We start from the raw sequence: 26,535 nt of genomic DNA on the forward strand, positions 1-26,535 counted from the left end.
CAAGCCCAAGTTTCAAGGAGAAAAGTCCAAGGTTATGAGTTGTATCATGGCCCAAATGGAGGAGGACTAAATGACACCACTTCATCTCAATTTTAGAGTGTTTAGTTTGTCTAAATAATGGCTCAATCCATGTAAAGTTGGCTGACAAAAAATATGTTTTGGGTTAATCAACTAAAGGGGCTTTAGTTTGGTTTAGTTCAAGTTGTAATAAGGGTCCAATTGGCAGCTTAGGCATCAACCTTGGGGTGACTTTTGGTTGCCACAATTTTAGTTACACTCATCCATTAAGTTCTTTTAATTCCCTAGGTTAGTGGATCATTACTAAATTTAAGTGGATTGTAATTGCCTTTAATGAAGCATATGTAAAATCTGATGGTAAAGCTTCTTTATAAGTTGAACCATTTTATCAATAAACACAAGTTAAGTTTTATTCAGAAAAATTAGAGTTTATCTCTTTTATCTTAGTAAGAGTGATTCTCCTAAGTTCTTGAGTGATTTAAGAACACCCTAGCTATATCAAAGGTCTTTCACATCCTTTGTGTGTTGCCCTCGTCGGAAAGAGTGATTCTTTCCTTCCACCATTTCATCTTCAACCTTGTTCTTTCAAACCACAATTCCAGAAAATCCAATTCTACCTAGAATTATCTCGTGACCATAACTCTCGTTTTACTCGTTCAAATTAAGTGATTCTTGAGCCTAAATTGAAATTCAAAACGAGAGCTTTCACCTCGTTTTGGAATCACCTCATTTGGAGCCTTGTAGCTTGAGTTATAACCATTTCTATATTTATGTCCAGTCACCACTTAACCTACGTTTTTACCATCTCATTCATCCATTTTATGCCAAGATTCACCTTATTAAGTCCCAGGAAATTAGCCACTGCGAAACCCTTGAATCTTGCCAATTTCCCATCCTTTTCTTAATCAATTTTTTGAATTTTCCAACAAGGTTTAATCCTAGACGATCCTAAGTTAGCCCTTGTGCCATGAGGGTTCATATCAATTTTGAGAGATATTTTCTGCACAGACATGTATTTTGTTGTAACAGGAATGAAAAATGTATGGTTTAGTATCACACTATTATGGGTTGTATCAATTTCTTTGTGACACTACAAGTTTTATTTGTTTATGCATGAAAACTAAGTTACTCTACATAAGCATTTATTTTAATTCAATGCAACTATTTAGCATTTCTAGACTATCACGTTTTGTTTTGAAAAAAAGTTAGTATTGGAAGATGTTTTATTATTTATTAAGTAAAAATTAAAAAAAATGACACATATTTCTAAAAATAAATTAAATTAAAGCATTTTGAAGCAATATTTTCAACTTAAAATTTGAGGTGTTACACAGAACACTAACACACCAGTAATTGTACCTTCACTTTGATTTTATGTAGCAATCTACTTCGGAATGCTTTGTGTTGTAAAGATGTGTTAATATTGATGAAGCGGGGCTACTTTAGAATGACATAACAATTGATCTTCATCAAAAGGATCTACTTCAAGTATGGATCCTTTCTCAACTAACATCAAAATCATCATTTTGATGTTACTTCAAAATGCTTATCAGAAAGGTTCCTCAAAATACGAACCTTAGAATGACCAACTAGAATGACTTTGCTAGCAGTCATTTCCAGACAATTGTCATCTTTGTCTACTTCCTTCAGAAACTTGTCAGTTGAGTGGACTTCACTTCAATGTCTTCTTTAAAGCTTTAAGAGCATGATGAAGTCAAGTTGAAGCCTTCCAAGTGAGAGAAACTCGAGCAAAGTTCTTTGTGTGAGAAATTTGTCATTGATGCTCCAACCTTCTCAATAGAGAGAGAGACCCACTTTTTTAAAAAGCTTATAATTTGTAATAAATCTAAGATAGAAATGAGAGATTGTATTTTCCTGAGTAGAAACCCTCTTGTAAGGTGAAGATCTATGTTTGTGCAATCAAAAATACATAATCTTTTTTTTTTTGTCAAAAGTCCAATAATGGGGGGCAAAGGTTGTTACCAATGGTGTTGGTTGTGGCTAGGTGTGAAATCTAGTAGGAGTGTTGGCAGGTTGTTGAAATTAAGTGATTTGTTGGTCCAACAATGGTTAGTTGTGTAGTGAAATCTCATCTTGAAAGATGAGGACTGGATGTAACCCAAGGTTAGGGTGAACCAGTATAAAAATCTTTGTGCATCATTTTCCCTTTCTCTCTTTGCACTGATTTTGTGGTTTGATCTGTTTACTATTTTTGTTAATCATTAAAACAAAAAACCTTTACAAATACTCTTAAAATTGAACCTTTCCACTTAAGTCTTTGTAAACAAGCAACTCTTTTTGAAATAGAGCTATGAATTGTAAAAACTCTTTTTTCAGACCTGCTTACATTTTCGTTCTGAACTCAGAACAATTCTTTATTATGAACTGTCTCGTTTTAACTTATATCAAAAACTTGTTTTCTTTCAAAAAGGATTTAAAAACATTATGACGCCACAATTCAACCCCTTCCTGGTATTTTTGTCACTTCACAAAATATTCCTGCATTTTTTATCCCTATGCAAATCTTTTTTAATTGTTTGAAAAACATTACACTGACATCCATTTTTACCTTACACACACCCTTAAGGTTTAAACAACTAGTAAGGGAGGGCATTGCAAGTATTAAAAACAAGGATATTTTGTGTAATTTGACGAAATCTCAGGAGTGTTAGTGTAATTTGCTTTTAAAGAAATGTGAATATCAAAGAAAAGTATTATCTTTTATTAATAGTTATAAATTATGTTGTTGTAAGTTATAATTATAGACTAAAGACTATAGAGTATTCCTTTTGGTCCTTTTTTTTATAAAAAAAAACAAATGAGTATATGGTTTTGGTCATACTTGTAAGAAACATTGACCCACTTTAAGATGTATTAGTTATTAAATTTCTTTTATACCCTTATTTAATGTGAAAGATGTCTATTCATTATCCATGCAAGTGAATGCATTTATTGATCTATTAATAATATAAGCAAATTCATTAGTAGAAATAAATCATTCCTTGAATTACGTGTATTATCGTTAAATATTATCATTACTTCCTTCATCACAAAATAAATGTTGTTTTAGGTTAGTTTACATAGAACAAGAAAGTCAGATAAATATATGAAATAGACTAATAGTTTTACAAAACTAACTTTATTAAATAGATGAAAAGGAGTGATATTAATATTAAATTCAAAAACTAGTGACATTTATTATGGGTATTAGTGAAAAATATCAACTAATGCAAGTAAACTGTAACACTTATTCTAAAACAAATGTTTTTCCCAAATGCCACACTTCATATGAAACAAAGGGAGTACTTTCTATGAGTGTTTTTTTAATAAGATTTAAATTTATAATATTATTAATTAAATTAACTAACTTACTTAATTTTATTTGCATTGATAAATTAATTATTTGTTTTCTATATAAATTAGGGTAAGCGTGCCTTTACATATTTTAAATAAAAATAAAAGAAAAAGAAAAAAGAGAAGTTAAAAAATAAAAATAACTAACGACATGAGAATATTGGATAATTATTAAAAGATAGTAGTAGGAGTTTAAAAACTGAAAAGGACTCAATAAAAAAAACTAAAAAAAAGATAAAATTGTCTATAATTTATGAACATTAAAAGAAATATTTTCTTTATTAATAGTATAGACAAAAAAGGAGTATTCTCTTTATTAATAATATAGATTTTAAATAAAAATAAAAGAAAAGGGAATAAGATTTAGAAGTTAAAAAATAAAAATAAGATTAATAAAAAGTAACTAACAACATAAGATTAATCAGCAATTATTAAAATATAGTAGTAGAAGTTTAAAAACTAAAAAGGATCCAATAAAAAAACTGAAAATGGTAAAATTATTTAAAATTTGTGGACACCAAAGCGATATTTTCTTTATTAATAATATAGACAAAAATGAATATTTCTTTTATTAATAATATAGATCATCGAAGAGAATATAAATTATAAAAATTATAAATAGAATTTTTTGAGTTTAAAAAAGACGGGTCTATTACCGATTCACATACGGTCCACTTTTAAAATCCCTTTCCAATGACAGCAATATAAAGAAGCACACTCAATCGAAGCAAAGCACCTAGTGAAAGTGAGACTCGTTTGTATCGTACCAAGACTTGTAAAAGACTTCATTTCTTTCTTTCTCTCTCTCTCTCTTTTAAATTCTCGCGTTACTTATTTTTATCACTTCTCTTGCTCTTCCGCCAAGGGTTTTCGGTGTTTCAGCGAACGACGATGACCATCCAACCCTTGGATTTGCTCCGCTCCAATCTCTCCCGGGTTCGGATCCCCGAACCCACCAATCGCATCTACAAGCACGAATGCTGCGTTTCGTTCGACTCTCCGGTGATGTTTTTCTTCTCTCGTATAGTTCTGGAAATGATGAATTGTTGTTTGAAACAACTTCGTGTTGTTCTTCGATTGTTCTAATTTGATAATTCTTCTTAGAATTCGAAGGCATTGAGTAATTTGTGGTAACCACGCTGTTTGTTTGGTTAACTGTTTTTCAGAATTTTAGGCATTAGGTTTTTTATGCGAATGGTTTTGTGGTTTTTCAACATTGCGAGTTTAAGATGTTAGTGTGAATGGTTTTGGATTCCTGCAATTTTTTTGTATGTTAATGTGTATAGAGCTTCACAGTGCAGGAAATTGATGCTTGGTACTGGTTTTTTTTTTTCTGATGAATTTTAGAGGTCGGAAGGTGGTTTGTTCGTCGACATGTGTACTTTTCTTGCTTTCGGGAAGGATTTTGTTGGTTGGAATTATGAGAAGACTGGAAATCCTGTCTATTTGCATATAAAGCAGACAAATAAATTAGTTCCAGAAGACCGGCCTTCAAAGAAACCTACTCTCTTGGCTATAGGTGTGTTAAATTTAAAATCACTTCATTCTTGGCAATATATGTGATCATGCATCTCATGAGAAAACATTATGATGTGCTTTGTGACTATTTCTGTGTTCGTTTTCAATCTTTGTTCAGTTGTTAAGCACGACTTCTGTGTTTGTCACTTACATATCTTGTTTGTCACAAGCTCTAATCAATGTTTTAAATGTCGCTCAGTTACACAAAACTGGGTGTAACAAAACGGTTTTGCCCCTCAATGATACCGTTACAGGATGATATTGTGGAGTGAAAAGAAATCACATATTTTGATTGTGCAACTAAACGTTGTTCCGGCCACAACACAGCTTTGAAAATGCCGTTTTGTCCGATACTTTCCCCCAAAAACCTGTTTCAAACTTGTAACCTTTTCTGCCTCTCTGGAATTGAAGCCTTTGTAGTTTGTAGCTTTGCCCTTCATCAAAATTCATGAGCATAGGTCCACCGTTCACCCACCAGGCCTCTGCTGTGCGCATCTTCCCAATCTCTGTTCAGCAGCTATTAATGTGACTTCTGGGTGTTGAGGGAGGAGAAGAGTCGTTTGTTTGTGTGTGTGTGTGTGTGTGTGTGTGTGTGTGTTTGGATGGTTGTGGTTGTATCTGGGAAGAGGATTGTGCGGTTGGAAATTTTGGAACTATGGGTTTGACAGTGTGTGTGCGTGTGAGTTGGGTGTGTCCATGTGGGTCAGTGTTGGGGGATTTGGGCTGAGTGGGTCGATCTCAACATGTGTGTGTGTATGTGGTGTGATTGAGACTTGTGGCTTTGTCGGGTGGGGATTGAGATAATATTAATTATATATTATTATGCATTAATAGGATTATATAATAAATTAATAATACATGAAATTTTAATATAATTGTGTCAAGGTGTGCACAATACACACCACAACAACCTCAATCTGCATTGCCAAATCCACAATACTCGTAATCGCAAAAACCTAAATGCAACCGTGGCCGCAATTTAAAACCTTGCTCTAACATTCTAGGTATTGGGTTGTGGAGTAATCAGTTTGGCAGTTTTGTGAAGGCTAAATTATTATTCTTTCCAATATTTGAGTTTTTGACAATCAGCTGTTCCTTTTTCGGGTAACATAATTTTATCTCTCTTATTAATTTCTAGGTGTTGATGGGGGATTTGATAACAATGAGCCAGAATATGAGGAAACTCATAGTGTAGTTATATTACCTGAGTATGTTTCTCTTCCATTCCCTTCTGTGGAATTGCCAGAGAAGGTACTTATTCTCCTCTTTTTAGTTTTCTGTTTATTTCCCCCTTTCATTATTTCAAGAGAATATGTATGCTATATAGGAGTTTAGTTTAGTTATCTCATTTGTTATAAATATTTTAGGTAAGGTTGGCAGTTGATGCAATCTTACTAGCTGAGGGTGCTGAACGAAAGGAGCAACTTGCAGCATGGACTGCTGATAAGAAGAAAGTTAGTTCCTATGCAACAAATTTACAACAAATTGACAATGGTGTTGTTATTCCACCATCTGGGTGGAAATGTGCTAAATGTGACAAGACTGACAATCTTTGGCTAAACCTGACTGATGGAATGATTCTTTGTGGGAGGAAAATGTGGGGTGGAACTGGTGGAAACAACCATGCTGTTGAGCATTACCAAGAGACAGGCTTCCCTGTTGCTGTAAAGCTTGGAACTATCACTGCTGATCTTGAAGCAGCAGGTGATGCCTTCTTGCTGAATATTATGTTTTGTCTTGTATATGCTCTTTGATTAATATCAATGGCTTACTTGTATGATTTGCAGTCTGTAAGTGTGAAAGGAAACTATTATGCCCTTCTGATTATTTCAGGGTTACGATTTGCGAGGTTTTTCTTTCCTTTTTCAATTGTTATTTTTTAATGATCTGGTCAATTGATTATGATGTAGCTTTTTCTAAACTGTATTTTTTGCTCCTGTTCAAAATTTAAATCCTAATTAAATATAAAGATAATTATCAATTTTAATATCTCAAATTTGAAATTCCCAATGCTGACGGAAGAGTATTTCCTTATGAAATGTAAGCATAGACAGTTTTTCTCATTTTATTCAAGGTGGAAGGGATGGGGATAAGATAAAGTGGAACTGTTTTTTAATAGTTTTAAGCTTGGATTCACCATACATTATGTGCGAAATTCTAAACCATTTTAAAGAATGATGTTTTTTTAACTTGTGTTTATCCATTTGATTCATCCCAAACACCATGTTATTTTTATCTGATGACAATATTTAAAGATAGAATTATGTACTTTGAAAGTTAGATGCAAGCTTGCCACTTTTCCACTGTCATGCTGAAAGAGATAAGTTAGAAATTTATCATGATTTTATCAATTGAGGTTTAAAGGTGTCATTATTTAAGTACATTTGTCACACTGTGATGCTTTGTTTCACACTAAATAGTTATGTTTCTATATAATCTAAATATGCTCTATGGAGTAAATGATGAACTTTTTCATTTTCTGTGGTGTGCTAATTATGGGTAATGTATTGTGACAGCACAGATGTTTACTCTTATCCAGATGATGAAAGTGTCTTGGATCCACAATTAGCGCAGCATCTGGCATTTTTTGGCATTGACTTTTCATCACTACGAAAGGTTAATTATTTATCTTGAAATGATACTTTTCACGCACAATAAAAAATATATTAATTATTAATCTTGAGTATAAACTTTTGTCTTGTTACTCCAACAGGCATGGCGTAAGAGTGTACTTAAAATTAATTAAATTTAAATATCACTTGACTCTTAATATTTTAAACTGGTCCAATTTCTTATATTCAGACTGAAATGACAACTGCTGAAAGAGAACTTGATCAAAATACGAATTTTGATTGGAATCGAATCCAAGAAAGTGGACAAGAAGTAGATCCAATTTTTGGACCTGGATATACAGGATTGGTCAATATTGGAAACAGGTAGAGTTGGTCCCTACTATTTTCTGCTTATTATAAAATACAAGTTTGACACTTCTGTATTTCATTTTGTTTTCTTCCAGTTGTTACATGGCAGCAACTATGCAAGTTGTGTTTTCAACAAGATCCTTCACATCACGGTCTGTTCATGTCTCTTATTTTTTCTTGCAACTGTTTGAACCCTGTTTGCATTTACTTCAATTTCTGTAATTTCATTCTTAGGTACTATTTGAACCAAAGTCTAAAGAAGGCATTTGAGATGTCTCCTGCTGATCCCACTGTAGACCTAAATATGCAGTTGTAAGTGCATGTTTGGATTAGTTTATTGTGTTTACAAAAGCTTATAATCAAAATCATAGAATTTTTGTTTAAAATGTCTTTTTCGTATATAAATTAACAAATCTATCATGTGCTAAGTAGCTAGCTTATTTTAGGTTATTAGATTACTATTACAATATCTTATTTGGTAGTCATGTTTTGTCTATGTGAATACATGCGTATTGGTCCTTTGTTTGTGCATGTATGGAAGAGAATGAAAAATCAAAAGATGAAATGTTCAGTCAACTTTTAAACTTACATGATGAAGTGAGACATTGTGTAACAAGATTGACTATTTTTTTCAAAACATTGCCAACTCACCAAAGCTTACTACAAAAATCACATTTTTTTTTTGTTTATATTTAGAATTAATCAATCAAGTCAGTTTGATAAAATAGCACAAATAGATATTGAAAGTTGAAACAACAATAGCCTTATCTCGCTAGGTGAGATTGACTACATGAAGTCATGAATCACATTTTTCCATTAGGCTCAATTAAAAACCTAATTATTGGGGATGTTGTCCACTGTGCGATTCCTTTTAATAATTTCTTTAAATGTCCTTCTTGGTCTCCCTTTAGCCCCCTTTTCAATGGGTTAAAAATCATGCAATCTACTCTGTTTATTGGTGCCTCTAGTGACTTCTTTGCATGCGCCTAAATATAATATCTCCTTATATACAGTCATTCTGTTATCTTTGTTTATGTGTGTGACTACGCATTCATCTTAAGATACAGTTATGTTATTCCCATTTTTTTATCTTGTTCTTTTAGAGCTCAACATTCAGAGTATAGCTAGTCGTATAGTAGTACGATAAAACTTCCCTTTGAGCTTGATAGGTATTTTGCAATGGCAAATAACTCCCAATGTCTTTCTCGTGTTTAACTACTTAGCTTGTATCATACATGTGATGACTTCATTAATTTCCCCCATCAATTTGTAATATCTATCTCATATACTTAACTTAGAAACATATCCAATTTTTATCTGTAAGTCATTTTCTTCTTGTTTCTTGCTAAAATTCAATGCATATGCTCTTAGTCTTACTTAAGTGAAACTCTTTGTTTCAATATTTGTTTCCACAGCTCAAGTTGAGTTAACGTCTTCCCTTAATTCCTCAATCAAAACTATATCATCCACAAAAAGCATGCATTTACAAATAATCTTTTGTATTTCTCTGAAAGCACATTGAAGACTATATTAAATAAGTTTGAACTTAAGGTTGATGAGCCCTGATTGAAACCTATCCTTATAGGAATTTTCTTAACCTTTCCTCTAGGAGTTTCCATACTAGTAGTTATCCTATCATACATTCTTTTTGAAAGCCTTCTTACACAGAACGTCTCTTGACACTTGATTGTATAATTTCTCTAACTCAATAAGAACTCTATGTAGGTCTCTTTGTTTCTTTGGTACCTTTCCATCAACCCCAATAGAAGATAAATAGCTTCTGTTATATAGACTATCCTGAGTCCCTGACATAAATCTAAATTGATTCTCTGCATTCTTAGTCTCTTTTCTTAATCTATGCACAAATACCTTTTTCTGTAGTTTCATAGTATTGCTCATAAGTTTTATCCCTTTGTATTTACTCAATTTTTGTTATATATCGATATTGAAGAGCTATGGGATAACTATTTCTGTCAGCTTTTCAAAAATAGGCATGGATTGACCAATATGGAAGGATTAGAAATAGAAGTAGACAAACAAAAATTGGATTACTATAGCAAAATTCAAGTTTGAGAGTTAAAAGAAGACATTGAGAATTTGATATCTTGATGGATGAGAAAAATTTATTTTCCTTCATCCTTAATACATCATACTTGATCCAAATGTTTTGATTTCCTTTCCTTATTCTTGGCAAGCTTATATGTCTTACATTCTTCATTCTTTGTTCCAAGATCTGAGTAAAAGTCCTCAAAAGCTTTGGATTGTTTGTCACTCACAACTTTCCATGTCTCATTTCTAAACTTTTGATATCTTGCCCAATTTTTAACAATATTGCACCTATGTAAGGCCTTAAAACACTCCCTTCTATTTCATACTTTTTTTGAACACTTTCATTCCATTAACAAGATTCCTTCTCTCTTGCTCAAAAACCTTTTCATTCACTCAAGATAATTTGGCAACCTTCCTAACCTTCTTAAACTTCTTGTCCCAAATAAGGTTAACACTACCTTGTGATTCTCAATTATCTTCAACAATTTCTTTTTGAAGTCATTTTTATCATCCTTGAGCTGCTACCACTCAAAGTAGTCAATCGTGCCCACTTTAGCGGTGTGGTGAGGGTTTCCTACCACAGTGATTGCAGCCATGTTTTGATGTCAAATTGTTGTACACCTGCAAATAAGCGGCTGCGACTTCAACATTTGTGGTGAAAAATCGCATTTGTTCCTTTGTTTTACATTGCTGCTCCATTTTTGTTTTTGGGTTTTAAGGTTTTTTAGGTGGCGCTTGGTTTGAGTGTTTTCTGTTTTCATTTTTAAAGAAAATAGAAAACAAGGATGAAAATATGTTTGCTTAAAATTTAGAAAACATTTTCTCTAGAAATATTTTCAAAAGCATGTCGAAAACTGAAAACTACAAATTAACATTTCCAACCTTTTCTGAAGAAGTGAAAACAAGGTAGCACCTTAGAGTACTTTCTTCTTGATACATGTTTTGTAAATCTCGAAAATGAAAATTATTTTCAGAAAATAAACACTCAAACCAAGCGCCACCTTAATTTTTTAAACCTTTTTGTTTTTGTCCCCCCTATTAATTCTTTTATCTTTCCTTTTTAAGTTTCCTCCTTTTTACGTGAACATTCGCATAACATGTTCCCCTTTTTATGTGTTTCTCTCTTTTTTTTTTGGTTTGTTGGACTTCAATTTGAGTCCAGCTTAGTTTCTCTACTTATATATATATATATATATATATATTTATAGCATAAGATATATTGTAATAAAATAAGTAATAGTAGTAATAAAAAATGTGATAAACTACTTTCTTTTAATGCAAAATGTAATAAACTATTTAAACATAACATATAATAATACTATTATTATTTACTAAAATCGGATTTAATAGGTTATTTGTGTAAATAATCCCATATGTATAAATCTACCTGCTTCCTCCATGGAAGAAATTGTTTATGAAAGGAGGTAGTTCAAGGTAGAGACCCTTTTAATTATAGTTTAATGAAATTTAATTATAGTTTCATTTATTGACAGAACAAAATTGGCTCACGGCATACTTTCTGGTAAATATTCTGTTCCGGCATTTGAGGTATGCCCCCATAACTCAGTAAACTTTCGTTTGAAATTTTGTTTAGAGTCTTTGATAATTTGTGTTACCTTCGTCTGGCATCCAGAATGATGAAAAAGAAAATGTTGCTACTTCAACTACAACTGCTGTAAGCTTTCTGGCTCTTGGGTGTTTAAAAATTTAAATTCTTACTCTACGTTTACCTTAATGATTACTGAATTTTCATATATTGATTAAGTACTTATTTTTTTGTTCATTTCTTCTTTTTTTTGCTTCCCTTTAGATTTATATGCTTTACAAGCTTTTTTGTGATGGAACAATTTTTTACATGGGATGAACTTTAATTATGATGGTTTTGGATGTGTTGCTGTGCCTTTTGGTTGAAGTCTCTGCTAGAAATGAGAGATTCATGTTATTGAATGTTTTTACATATCCTCTTTCTTGTTCTTTCTTATCTTGATCCATTTTCTTTGCTCATTTTTTCTGTCTGCCCATGTTCACTTTCTTCAAACATTAGAAACAAGAAGGGATACGTCCACATATGTTTAAATCTGTAATAGCTGCCAGCCATCCTGAATTTTCATCTCCGAGGCAACAGGTATGTTTAGAACTATTTTTTTCCCGTCCATGCATTAATGATATAAGAAACATTCAATATTTTGCAGTTTTATATGTCAAAAGTTATTTATGAATTTTAGTTGAAAGCAAACATAGGTGGCCATTTGATTGTGAATTATGTTGTTTTTAATTATTGTTTTCACTATTAATTACAAAATGTCACAATACTCTTAATTTTACTATTAAATTATAGTTGCAGTCTTACTCTTAATACTTAGTTTTCATCATTTGAAGTCTATGCTCAAGGCCTATGATCAATATTATCTTTGTCATAACACTCAACAATTTATTAGTTGATTTTACTTTCTTTTTTTTATAATAATAATAGGCCATATGCTTATTTGCCTTTTAAAAAGTCTGATGTAGATGATGTATAAGCATAAGGTGTTCTGATTCTTCAAAATGCTGCTATCCTTGATTTAATATACAGTATATGTATATTCTTCTGCTTAAAGTCATGTTACTATGCTATCTTTAGTTTTTGATTGCTTGATTCCAATTTGATGTTAGGATGCTTTAGAATTTTTCCTACATTTTCTTGATCAAGTTGAGCGAGCTAATGCTGGGAAAGTTGAACTGGATCCATCGACGAGTTTCAAATTTGGTATTGAAGATAGAATTTTGTGTTCATCTGGAAAAGTTACATATAATAGAAGGCATGACTACATTCTTTCTCTCAATATCCCATTACATGAGGCAACTAACAAAGGTGAATATTTATGTCACTAGCCTTTCCTTATGTGAGAATTGAAATGTCTTTGGGATCTCAAATCTAATACTTGTTTTGTTTTGAGAAATTTCAGAAGAATTAGAATCCTTTCACAAACTGAAAGCAGAGAAACTTGCAGAAGGAAAGGAAATGTAAGTTGAGATGCTCAGAAATCTTTTTATTTCATTCATATGTTTCTATGGATGCTTCTGAGCGTATTTATTCTGATAGAAATGCCAATGAGATTGTGCGTCCAAGGGTACCTTTAGAAACTTGCCTTGCGAATTTCTCAGCTCCTGAGGAGATACATGATTTTTACAGTACTGCTTTGAAGACAAAGACAACAGCACTGAAGTAAGCATGTTGAAGTTTCAAAATATATTATATTGCAGTGCCATGCTTACTGTATCAGATAGAAGTTACTTAGCTATATAATGGATTTTCTTTGGTTTCATGAATTGTTTACTAAGTCTTTGTTGAGTGGATGACAATCACATTTGTTTAGGCATTATTTTGCCAAGCTAATATAGTAATAACTTATAACCTTATTGCTGAAACAACATTTATTCCGTAGGACTGCAGGTCTGACCTCATTTCCTGATTACCTGGTGTTACATATGCGGAGATTTGTTATGGAGGCAGATTGGGTACCAAAAAAGCTTGGTATGTTATGTCTTTATATGCCTATTAACGTTAAAAAGGTATTATATATTTTGTTAAGCATTTTTCTTCTTTCAGATGTGTACATTGATGTTCCTGATATCATAGATATCAGTCACATGCGCAGCAAAGGTCAGCAGTCTGGGGAAGAGCTATTACCTGATGGTGGTATGTAAGAAGTTCTCTGTTCGAGTGATATCTTGTAGTTTCAAATAAAGAAAAGCAGATAATTTGTTACATAGAAATCAGATGTACAAAAATTGTGTCAAAACTGAACTAAATTCTGTGTTATTGTGCTCACATGTGTCACTTCTGTTTTTATATGTTTAAGGTCCCTCTGCTATATCATTGGTGAAATTTGATTTGAAGAGATTGAATTTATGGCTCACTATGATGTAATATCACTTCCCATTGCTGATGATTCACATAATCTCAGTCCACTAAATTAGTTTTTTAATGCTCTTTTTTAATCTGTCTTAAACCGAACCTGTTCATTTCTTATGACTAGTATTAATATAGAAGAATATAGTTGGTCTGTCATTTTGTCTCAAACAGAAATTTTATCTTAAATAAATACACGTGATGAATCTGATCATACAACCTTAGTTAATGTTGAATGTTTTTGTATTTTTATCTACATTTGGTAGCTTAGTTGGTAAGCTTGTTTAGAAGGGCAGCAGTGAGTTGTCACTATCATTGCCCTTCTCTCTCTCTCTCTTGTATTCTAATATATATGTAACCTTTTGAATTTAATAAAGCTAAGAGGAAAAGGAGGGTGTTTTTACTCCTTCAGTTTCAAGTTGGCATTAGAGCGGGTTTGTCCGCCGTCGCCGCCGGCCGCCGCCATCTCCGGTCAGTTTTCTCCGGCGAGACCAGGGTTAGGATTGCCTCAAAAAGCGCGACCCACCCCTGGAAGTCGCGCCTCCAAAGGAGCCGCCACGCGCCGCCATTCTCACGTGCGTTCTCGGGCGCGTGAAGCCCATGCGCCGCCACCAGTCTGCTCGTCGGCCTCTTTTGAGTCCGTTCTAGCCCTCAATTTCGAGTTTTGTTGCCTGGAACATATCACCCCACTCTTCTCTCCTTTTTACCCCTTTAGGGTTTCATCTTGTGGGTCAAAATGGCTGCCTCTGGACCTATTTTCTCCTTCTCCGGGACTCCGACCATCACTACTGCTAAGCTGAACTGGAAGAATTATCCCTCGTGGTCTGCTTCCGTGGAACTTTGGTTTCTCGGTCAAGGACATCATGACCACTTGGAGAAAGCTTCCGATTCCGTTCCAAATGACAAGAGACCTGAATGGGAGAAGCTTGACTATCAGCTCTGCGCTATATTATGGCAATCAGTTGAGCCGGATATTTTGGAAATTCTTAGATCCTTTAAAACGTGTCGTTCTTTTTGGAAGAGAAGGCCAGGAAATTTTTGTCAATGATATCCAAAGCTTGTTTGACGCAACCATGAAGGTTATAGCCCTCAAGCAAACTAGTCATGGCATGATCGCTCATGTGGGTAAGGCTCGGGCTGCCGTGGAAGAGTTGAGAAAGTTCCTTGTAGCTGATTCATTGGAAGAAGTGAACAGGAAACTTGACAAGTTCTACATGGTCCTTATTCTGAGGAGCTTACATTCAGACTTTGATCATGTTCGTGATCAAGTACTTGCTAGGGACCAAGTTCCATCTATGGATTCCCTTATCACTAGACTTCTCCGCGTGCCTCATTTATTGAAGGATGAGAATCCTGCCGATGGTGTGGAGACGTCAGCCATGGCCGCGTCTCGAGGAAGAGGAGGTAGCCGCAACAACAGAGGAGGTTGCAGTGGAAGGGGTGGACGTCCTCATTGCACTTATTGCAAGAGGATGGGTCACACCCAAGAGAATTGTTACTCGTTGCATGGGTTTCCCGACAAGGTCGCACAGGTCTCTAGATCAGAGAAGGCAGAGTAGTTTAGATTTTCTGATGAGGAGTATCAGGAGTATTTGAAGCTTAAATCCGAGAAACCCAACAACCAAGCTCAATCCTCATTTGAACCATGTTTTTCAACAGCTTGTATCTCTCAATCCATTGAAGGTTCTAGTCCTTGGATACTCAACTCAGGTGTCTCTGATCATATTTCTGGTAATAAGTCCTCCTTTTCATCCTTTTCTTTTCCAAAAATTCCTCACCTTGTTACTGTAGCCAATGGTTCCAAGGTTGCGTCTCAAGGAAGTGGTCAAGTTTCTTTATCTCCTTCTCTGAAATTGAATTCTGCGTTATTCATTCCTCAGTGTCCCTATAATCTAATTTCATTAAGTCAGTTAACTCGTTCGTTAAATTGTTCAGTAACCTTTATTGTTAATTCGTTTGTTATTCAGGAACATGGGACGGGGCGACTGATTGGAGAAGGACATGAAGCACGAGGACTTTACTATTTGGAATCCAGTCCACCTGGGGCTTGTTTTGCAATCTCAAAGCCCAAACTTTTGCATGATCGTCTAGGTCACCCAAGTTTACCAAAATTGAAGATGATGGTTCCTAGTCTCAAGAATCTTCGAGTCTTAGATTGTGAGTCTTGTCAATTAGGAAAACATGTCAGGTCGTCATTTCCTCAAACTGTACAAAGATGTAACTCGACTTTCTCTACCATTCATTCTGATATTTGGGGACCAAGTCGTGTTACATCTTTTGATTTTCGATATTTTGTAACCTTCATTAATGAATTCTCCAAATGTACTTGGATTTATTTAATGAAAGACAGATCTGAACTTTTGCCTATATTCGTGTCATTCTACAATGAGATTGAGAATCAATTTGGAAAAACAATTAAAATTTTCAGGAGTGACAATGCTAAAGAATATTTCTCTCATGACCTTTCTTCTTTTTTGTCTTCCAAAGGTATTCTACATCAGTCCACATGTCCTCACACACCACAACAAAATGGCATAGTAGAAAGGAAGAATCGTCATCTTCTTGAAACTGCACGTTCCCTAATGCTAAATTCAAATGTTCCTACACATCATTGGGGAGATGCAATGCTTACTGCTTGTTTCCTAATCAATAGGATGCCCTCTTCTTCTCTTGAAAATCAAATCCCTCACTCAATTGTCTTTCCTCATGATCAACTATTTCATGTCTCTCCTAAAGTGTTTGGTTGTACCTGTTTTGTCCATGATTTGTCTCTTGGTTTAGACAAACTCTCTGCTAGGTCAGTCAAATGTGTGTTCTTGGGTTATTCTCGTCTTCAAAAAGGTTACAAATGTTATTCTCCAACCATGAGACGATACTACATGTCTACAGATGTAACCTTCTTTGAAGACACACCCTTCTTCTCACCCTCCGTAGACCATTCTTTGTCTCTCCAGGAAGTTCTTCATATTCCTTCTCCTTGTCCTCTAGATGACTCAGACCAAAATGTCAGTGTTGTTCCATCTTCTTCACCAAATTCACCTGAAATTGTATCTTCACCTTTGATTACAGATCAATCGAGGACAACACAAATTGGATTTCCAGTACCTGAAGCTTCTCCTCGTGATTCTCGTTCTTCTTCAACCAGTCCTCCACTCATGGATCCTTCCACTTCTTCTTCTCATTTTGACTCACATTGGCCCATTGTCATCAGGAAAGGTACTCGCTCTACTCGTAATCCTCATCCTATTTATAATTTCTTAAGTTACCTCCGTTTGTCTCCTTCATACAGTTCCTTTGTTTTCTCATTGTCCTCCCTTACTATTCCTTCCACTGTCCGTGAGGTACTTGATCATCCTGGTTGGGGACAGGCTATGATTGATGAGATGCAGGCTCTTGAAAATAATGGTACTTGGGAGCTTGTTCCTCTTCCTCCTGGTAAGACCACTGTGGGTTGTAGATGGGTCTACACTGTTAAAGTTGGGCCCAACGGTAAGCTTGATCGGCTTAAGGCTCGCTTGGTGGCTAAGGGCTACACACAGGTATATGGCATTGATTACTGTGATACTTTCTCTCCTGTAGCCAAACTCACCACTGTTCGTTTGTTTCTTGCTATGGCTGCTATCCGTCATTGACCCCTCTATCAGCTTGATATTAAGAATGTCTTCCTCCACGGTGATCTTGAGGAGGATATTTATATGGAGCAACCTCCTGGGAAAGGAGGGTGTTTTTACTCCTTCAGTTTCAAGTGTTAACTTGCAAATTTTGCTCCTTATCAATTTTTCAACTCAGTTATAAAAAGTTGTGCCTTTTCATTTTAATAACAATTATTTTAACTGAACTAAATCTGAAAATTATCAAATCTTGACATTAATTATTTGTGATTTACAGTTCCTGAAGAGGAAGATTCAAACAAAATTTCGGCCAACGATGAAATTGTTGCCCAGCTGGTTTCCATGGGCTTTAACCATCTCCATTGTCAGAAAGCTGCTATAAATACATCCAATGTTGGAGTAGAAGAGGCAATGAATTGGTTGCTATCTCACATGGATGATCCAGGTACCTGACATTTTTTTAACTATCATGTAAAACAAACTTGTTTGTAAGTTACCTGGTAATATCCAGGACAATAATGCTGGATAAATTTGTTTTACGTAGACATTGACAATCCTATTTCCAAAGGCCATGGCTCTGAAACTGTTGACCAATCAAAAGTTGATATTCTAATTTCTTTTGGATTTGAAGAAGAAATTGCTAGGAAGGCTCTGAAGGCATCGGTAATTTCTTTTTTATTTTTTTATTTTCCCCTCTCCCTTGTGACTGTAGGATTAGGTTTTTGATAAAATGTGCCTCAATGTTTGACTATACAAATGGAAATCACTGTTCTGTAGGATGGTGACATTGAGAAAGCAACGGATTGGATATTTAACAATCTCGATGCATCAGTCTCCAGTATGAATGCTGCCCCATCAACCTCTGCATCCACTACCAATGATGTTAACCTACCCGATGGAGGAGGGAGTAAGTTGCTTTCACTTTATGACGTACCTTGTTGTGGATTTTATTGATCCTTAATTAATTAAAAGGGGGGGAGATTGTAATTATTGTGAATCATTATCATTTTCCCCTCTCACCACACCTCAAAATTTTGATCTGGCTAATCTGTTGTTTGTGTTGCCCACATTTTTCCTTCCATGTTACGTCTAATCGATAAAAATTTTGTTGGGTTGGGTGGTAGGGTGTTAAAATTGTTTCATCTTCTTGTTTGTATTAATTTAACAATCTGATTTTATTTTTCAACCTCCCGCATTCCAGAATATCGACTTATGGGGATTGTGAGCCACAGTGGAACTTCTACGCAGTGTGGCCACTATGTTGCTCACATTTTAAAAGATGGTAGATGGGCAATTTTCAACGACAACAAGGTCGGGGCATCCATTGATCCTCCAAAGGAAATGGGCTATCTTTATTTCTTCGAAAGGCTTTGATTGGTGTTAGGCTTTCAACAAGGTGAATATTTCAACCATTAAGAGGCGCAGGTCGTTTTTGAATGGCCTTAACATGCCACCTACTTCTGCTGATGTGATAATATTCATGCTACCTTTCCTTGGTGGCATGGTAAACATTCCTCTAGTTGGCCGAATCTTCTTTTCTTGGTTCTCTGCGGTATTGAAGCATTTTGGAACTTCACATTGCATTCATCTTCTATAAATTGCATGTTTAGGAATTCAAATTACAATGGAGACGGATTGTCAGTTCTAGGGATTCAAATAACAATACAACGAATGCAGTTTAGTGAATGTTTATACAACTTCATTTTTCTGATGTCTAAAACCGGTTTCTTTGAAAAGTTTGTATGACTTTTGTTTGTTCTTGCCTTCACAAAAGCATAAATTCTTTCTTTGGCAGTTAATAGCTGAAAAAATATGTTCTATTTGAGTGCAGTAATTCACGTATCTTGAAGACTTGAACCAAAAAACGAATTTGTTCTATTTGAGTGCAGTAATTCACGTATCTTGAAGACTTGAACCAAAAAACGAATTTATTCTAATTTTTCCAAACATTTGAAAATATAGTTTTGATTAGTCATACCATGACAATATTCCTTGGAGAATAGTTCATGAAATAGTTTTGATAAAAATATAGAAGCATTTTTATCAAATCAGAATTTTATTTGCCGATAAAAAAAAATTTACCAAGAAAAATTAGGTAAAAACAAGAGGTAGTCATTTAATGTTCCACGAAGATTTTAAAAGGATTAAAGGACCTAAGGTCATCTCCAATAGAAAATGTTTGATGAGTTTCTTAGAATAAAAAATGGTTTTTTTTTATTTTCTTTTATTGTTGGAGTAAGTCTAGTTGGTACTTTAGGTTTTTTAAGTTTTCTTAAGTGTTAGTTTGAATATTTTATATAAGTAATTGATTTTCAAAGTTTTTTAAAAATAAAAAATAATTTTTTGCCCCAAATTAATTTAATATGTTTTGAGATTTTCGAAGTGATAGTTTTGGTCATTAGGGATGCAATCCTACCTTTTCAAGGACATTGGATAGAAGACTCCAAGAAGATTGAGCCAGAGATACAAGAGAAAGTCCTAGGGTTCCCATGAGCCTTAGGGTAGATTTTTTGCCTATGGGCTTAGTATGAGTTCACTTATCTTAGATTAAAGTTTCATTATTTTTAGACCTTTATTTAGGGTTTCATAGTGTAGGGAGGGTATCTTAGTAATGTAAGATTTTTCAGTCCTTGTATTTTAGGACACTTGTATTAGGGTTGGTTTTGTAATTTCACATGTATTAAGTACACTATTTGATATGTGTGTTGAGAGATAAATTTAATTGAATTGGGAGAAATCCAATCTAATTAAATTCTGGACCATCTTAAGGGGGAAGTGAGCATTTGCTTGCTATACCCCATTGTCATATCATATAGTCACACTTTGTGCATGTCCTTCATGTTTTACGTGTCTCATGACACCTTAATACATTTAGTGGAGTCTTGGATATGATTTTGGATTAGTAGGTTGAATCATAATTAAAATTTACTAATCATAATTTAGGCTTCAAATTTGGTTCCCAATTCAAATTCAAATTCAAGTGAAATTTGAATAAAAATTCAAAATTTCCTCCAATTTTATGTGACACTTAGACTATAAATAGAGGTCTTGCGTGTGCATTTTTTCAACTTTGATCATTTGAAAATTACACTTCAAAGTTCAGACCTCATTTGAGACATAAAATTTCGTGCTCCTTCTCTCCTTCTACCTCCACTCATCTTCTCTTACCTTTAAGCTCTTATCCATGACTTCCTATGGTGGTGAACTTGTTCTTGACTCATCTTCTCCTTGAAGTGACATTTTCAATAATCTTTCTTTCTTCTTGCCATTGATCTTTAAGAAGCAAATGACTCCATTGATGAAGAAGATCCAAGGCCTACAAGCTCCACATGGAGCTACATTATGTAGTATTTGAGCATCTTCATCTAGGTGATGTTCTTTTGCTTCCTCTATCTTTTTGTTCGGTCAATTCACTTTAATTCCTTGTTTTTCATCTTATTCTTCATGTATATCTTCCATTGTCTTGTGGTTTGGTGTTGTTTAGAGTAGATTCAAAAAAATAAACCGATTAAATCTTAGATCTACAATTGTTCTTGCATTTCTATGGTTCAAATTTTATAGATCTACTCTCGAATTATGTTTTTGTGTTGATTTTAGGTTATATCATATTTTAGTCATAATCTTCTTGTTCTGAATCTTTAGATCTCAATTTTCTTGCAAAATATTGAATAGAAAAGAAAACACAAAAATGTAAGTGTAAATTACTTCATTCATGTTGTCTTAGAGTCATGTTTCATCATAATAATTATCACATTATGTTCTAAGTTTGTGTTCAATTTTGATTTTGTTGATTGAATTCTAGATACATTTGTTCATGTATTCTTGCAATTCTTAGCCTATCATTTGAATTTTGAGTCTAATTCATGCATGTTATTTAGTTCATACATGTTCTAAATCAATTCCTAGAAGTAGTCTTGTTGTTAAACTTTTTTTTTTGTTTTGTTTTGTAAGTTTCCTATATGATGCTTATGAAGAAATTGAGTTGTGGTGCTGAGTTGTGGCTGAATTTGTGAATCATAATAAGTCTTAATCTCTCTTGAATTGTGTTATTCAAGACAATTGAGCATAAGCAAACACAAATTGTAATTATCCAAGCATTAAGCAACATAAACACTACTCTTGATTTCTAGGTTGAAATTCTGGTTGCTGTTAGTTTTGGCACACTGTCTTCTTAACTCCACCATGGCTTGAATACTTTGAATTTTGAGCTGAAATTTTTATTGAATTTTCAAGACATCTGGAAAAAAAATTAGAAAAAAGAACCAAGTGATTTGGATAAAAGGAAAAAATAAGAAAAATCACACAAGCTAGAAGGAAAATCAGTGTCCACGGAAAAAAAGTAAAAGGGAAGTGTATTTGTTGTTTTGGCTCAAAATTTGTTCTATAATTAGTGCCTATTTTATACCAATCTTAGTTTTGAAATTTCAGTTGAAAAGTAGTGTGAAAACAAGTGCCAAAACTAGAGGTTTCTTGAGTCTTTTTTTTTTTAGTTTTTCTACTCTACTCTAGAGCCATTCTAGGTTTCTCGTTGAGTCCTAGTTTGCTTTTATGTGTTTTTCATTGCTTTAATTGTTGAATAGTCCTTGAAAATCTGTCTTGTTAAAAATCTATTGGTTTAACTTTCATTTCATTTTTTTTTGTCTTTGGTTATTGCTTGTCTCTTTGTTTCCTTGTTTGTGAGTTGTCATATAGGGAATTGGAATGGAGGATTAGTGTCATCCCTTGAAGAATTTGAGTCAAGAAGCAAAGGGCCAACCACCTTAAGAGATATTGGACTAAGAAACACTCCAAATTGAGTGAATCACCAAAGAGAGATCAACCACCAAAATTGGGAACCTTTTTGTAATTTTGTAATTGGCAATTTACTTACCTTCATTGCTTTCAAATTTTTTAACAAAAAGGCATTTCATTGGAAGTGTGTTGGGAGCCTCCAATAGGTTACCAAACTTTCATTTGTGTGTAATAATTTTAGGCAATTTTCCCTTAAGATAGTAAGTGTTTTGTTGGGAACCTTAAATGTGGTCATCCAAACACTCTTAAGATATGCCTAGTTTACATTTCTTGCACTTTAATTTCTTGCTTACTTTCATAGCTTATTTTCTTTACTAGTCACGCTTATTTTATCTTGTTATTACATAATACCTTCTTCTTGCTTATCACGCTTATCTTGAGTTCTTTTGAGCCCTACCTTTTACCTTTTACAAACCCCCAACAAGAAAGAACCACAACTTAGGAACCAACATGAGTCATCATTCATCTAGTGTTAATGGTGAGGGTACTAGTCATAAGGACCCTCTATCTAGAATCTTAGATGAGTTGAGTTCCCTCTAGTTATGGAAAGAAACACTAGAAAGAAAAGAAAAAGTAAAAGAGAAGGTAGAAATAAATTAAGATTAGAGGGAACATATAAGGGAAAAAGAAAGAAGGAAAATAAAAGAGTCAAGAAAAGAAAAACACGCCTCCTATAGTAGTCATGACTCTTGCAAGAGCCTAAGTGAAGAACTTCGTGACTATTATGAAGGAAGGCATAGGTCACATCTTAGACATCACCCCCAAAGGAGAGAAAAGGAAAGAAAGCCTCAAGAGGCTAACATTAATCTCCCATACTTCCATGGGAAGGACAATGTAGAGGCTTATTTAGATTGAGAAATAAGGATAGAGCAACAACTTAAAAGGAGGTCTACTTCAAAATTTTATGGCTCTCACTTTTATCCAAAGAAAGACTAAGGTCAAGGCATCTTAGGGGTGGCACCTTCTAAGCCCAAAGATAATAAGGGGAAGACAATAGAAAAGCAACCTCCTAAGGCTAGTATGTGTTAGTGCTTAGCTCTACTGAGTTTTAAAAGATTGGCTAAAATTTTGTTAAAACATAAGCACTTAGACAATGAAGGAAAGCTGGAGTTGCTGCACATGATGTCCAACGTTATGTCAAGGAATCAGATTGGGCTGCACAATGCACAAGGCAAGATAAAATGTCAAATGAAGAATTGAAGCTGCAGGATCCACGATGTCGGATACAATGTCCAGGACATCCTGCCCGAAAATACTGGACACATAAATCTGTTATATCTTTAACAGATTGTGCAGGATCCACGATGTCGGATACAATGTCCAGGACATCCTGCCCGAAAATACTGGACACATAAATCTGTTATATCTTTAACAGATTATTGTGCAGTTAGCAACAGATTAGACGATCTATCTTTAGGAACGAATTAAAAGATAATTAAAGTTCGAATTACAAACTTGAATAGTTCGTTCAGGGATTAGAGATTAAAGATAAAAACTAAAAGATCAAACATTATCTTTTAGTGCAGATTTTTCAGAAGAATGATAGATCTCATCCAGCGCAAGTTGTTGCAGCCCAGATACGCACACTGCTATATAAACATGAAGGCTGCACGAGTTTTCTACCAAGTTCGGGATTGAAGAGTTATTTTGTGAGTTTTGGGACTTGAGTGTTTTGTGAGCCACCTTGATGTTACCCTAACATCAAGTGTTGGACCTGAGTGTGCAGAGTTGATCCCTTTGTTCAGAGAGCAATCTCTGGTGTGTCTTGGATTTATTTGTAAACACGGGAGAGTGATTGAGAGGGAGTGAGAGGGGTTCTCATATCTAAGAGTGGCTCTTAGGTAGAGATTGCACGGGTAGTGGTTAGGTGAGAAGGTTGTAAACAGTGGCTGTTAGATCTTCGAACTAACACTATTTTAGTGGATTTCCTCCCTGGCTTGGTAGCCCCCAGATGTAGGTGACGTTGCACCGAACTGGGTTAACAATTCTCTTGTGTTATTTACTTGTTTAATCTGTTCATACAGTCAAATATAATCTCCATGTTCTGAAGCGTGATGTCGTGACATCTGGTACGACATCTGACCTCTGTATCAGAATTTCAATTGGTATCAGAGTAGGCACTCTAAATCACTGAGTGAGATCTAGGGAGATAAATTCTGATGAACATGGAGAAAGAAGGAGGACCAGTGAACAGACCACCAATTCTGGATGGAACCAACTATGAATACTGGAAAGCAAGGATGGTGGCCTTCCTCAAATCACTGGATAGCAGAACCTGGAAAGCTGTCATCAAAGGCTCGGATCATCCCAAGATGCTGGACACAGAAGGAAAGCCCACTAATGAATTGAAGCCAGAAGAAGACTGGACAAAAGAAGAAGACGAATTGGCACTTGGAAACTCCAAAGCCTTGAATGCTCTATTCAATGGAGTTGACAAGAATATCTTCAGACTGATCAACACATGCACAGTGGCCAAGGATGCATGGGAGATCCTGAAAACCACTCATGAAGGAACCTCCAAAGTGAAGATGTCCAGATTGCAACTATTGGCTACAAAATTCGAAAATCTGAAGATGAAGGAGGAAGAGTGTATTCATGACTTCCACATGAACATTCTTGAAATTGCCAATGCTTGCACTGCCTTGGGAGAGAAGATGACAGATGAAAAGCTGGTGAGAAAGATCCTCAGATCTTTGCCTAAGAGATTTGACATGAAAGTCACTGCAATAGAGGAGGCCCAAGACATTTGCAACATGAGAGTAGATGAACTCATTGGTTCCCTTCAAACCTTTGAGCTAGGACTCTCGGATAGGACTGAAAAGAAGAGCAAGAACTTGGCGTTCGTGTCCAATGATGAAGGAGAAGAAGATGAGTATGACCTGGATACTGATGAAGGTCTGGCTAATGCAGTTGTGCTCCTTGGAAAACAGTTCAACAAAGTGCTGAACAGAATGAACAGGAGGCAGAAACCACATGTCCAGAACATCCCTTTCGACATCAGGAAAGGTAGTGAATACCAGAAAAGGTCAGATGAAAAACCCAGTCACAGCAAAGGAGTTCAATGCCATGGGTGTGAAGGCTATGGACACATCAAAGCTGAATGTCCCACTCATCTCAAGAAGCAGAGGAAAGGACTTTCTGTATGTCGGTCTGATGATACAGAGAGTGAACAAGAAAGTGATTCTGACAGAGATGTGAATGCACTCACTGGGAGATTTGAATCTGCTGAAGATTCAAGTGATACAGATAGTGAAATCACTTTTGATGAGCTTGCTATATCCTATAGAGAACTATGCATCAAAAGTGAGAAGATTCTTCAGCAAGAAGCACAACTGAAGAAGGTCATTGCAAATCTGGAGGCTGAGAAGGAGGCACATGAAGAGGAGATCTCTGAGCTTAAAGGAGAAGTTGGTTTTCTGAACTCTAAACTGGAAAACATGACAAAATCAATAAAGATGCTGAATAAAGGCTCAGATATGCTTGATGAGGTGCTACAGCTTGGGAAGAATGGTGGAAACCAGAAAGGACTTGGATTTAATCATAAATCTGCTGGCAGAACGACCATGACAGAATTTGTTCCTGCCAAAAACAGCACTGGAGCCACGATGTCACAACATCGGTCTCGACATCATGGAACGCAGCAGAAAAGGAGCAAAAGAAAGAAGTGGAGGTGTCACTACTGTGGCAAGTATGGTCACATAAAGCCCTTTTGCTATCATTTACATGGCCATCCACATCATGGAACTCAAGGTTGCAGCAGCGGAAGGAAGATGATGTGGGTTCCAAAACACAAGACTGTTAGTCTTGTTGTTCATACTTCACTTAGAGCATCAGCTAAGGAAGATTGGTACCTAGATAGCGGCTGTTCCAGACACATGACAGGAGTTAAAGAATTCCTGGTGAACATTGAACCTTGCTCCACTAGCTATGTGACATTTGGAGATGGGTCTAAAGGAAAGATCATTGGAATGGGAAAGCTAGTCCATGATGGACTTCCTAGTCTGAACAAAGTACTGCTGGTGAAGGGACTGACTGCAAACCTGATCAGCATCAGTCAGTTGTGTGATGAAGGATTCAATGTAAACTTCACAAAGTCAGAATGCTTGGTGACAAATGAGAAGAGTGAAGTTCTAATGAAGGGCAGCAGATCAAAGGACAACTGTTACCTATGGACACCTCAGGAAACCAGCTACTCCTCCACATGTCTATTCTCCAAAGAAGATGAAGTCAAAATATGGCATCAAAGATTTGGACATCTGCACTTAAGAGGCATGAAGAAAATCATTGACCAAGGTGCTGTTAGAGGCATTCCCAATCTGAAAATAGAAGAAGGCAGAATCTGTGGTGAATGTCAGATTGGAAAGCAAGTCAAGATGTC

General features: G+C 35.0%; 1 protein-coding gene across 1 annotated transcript; it reads left to right on the forward strand.

Moving 5' to 3' along the window:
• Positions 1-4,103: 4,103 nt before the first annotated feature.
• On the forward strand, positions 4,104-19,165 carry LOC114379262 (ubiquitin carboxyl-terminal hydrolase 14-like). The gene is made up of 20 exons (XM_028337891.1): positions 4,104-4,374; positions 4,720-4,891; positions 6,029-6,141; positions 6,258-6,594; positions 7,412-7,506; positions 7,693-7,826; positions 7,907-7,963; positions 8,046-8,123; positions 11,354-11,408; positions 11,494-11,535; positions 11,905-11,985; positions 12,516-12,714; positions 12,809-12,866; positions 12,946-13,068; positions 13,289-13,377; positions 13,453-13,542; positions 17,644-17,811; positions 17,911-18,029; positions 18,144-18,273; positions 18,568-19,165. Exons 1-20 carry the CDS (start codon positions 4,264-4,266, stop codon positions 18,738-18,740), a joined length of 2,424 nt encoding a protein of 807 aa, XP_028193692.1. The 5' UTR covers positions 4,104-4,263; the 3' UTR covers positions 18,741-19,165.
• Positions 19,166-26,535: the final 7,370 nt, after the last annotated feature.

This window comes from Glycine soja, chromosome 12 (assembly GCF_004193775.1).
Source record: "Glycine soja cultivar W05 chromosome 12, ASM419377v2, whole genome shotgun sequence".
In the NCBI taxonomy this organism is placed as follows: domain Eukaryota; kingdom Viridiplantae; phylum Streptophyta; class Magnoliopsida; order Fabales; family Fabaceae; genus Glycine; species Glycine soja.

Excerpts from the sequence above, each read along its gene's own strand:
- LOC114379262 (XM_028337891.1), top strand. The coding sequence starts at position 4,264 with ATGACCATCCAACCCTTGGATTTGCTCCGCTCCAATCTCTCCCGGGTT. Across the intron at positions 6,142-6,257 it reads CTGTGGAATTGCCAGAGAAG|GTAAGGTTGGCAGTTGATGC; the intron begins GTACTTATTCTC and ends TAAATATTTTAG. Across the intron at positions 17,812-17,910 it reads ATCTCACATGGATGATCCAG|ACATTGACAATCCTATTTCC; the intron begins GTACCTGACATT and ends TGTTTTACGTAG.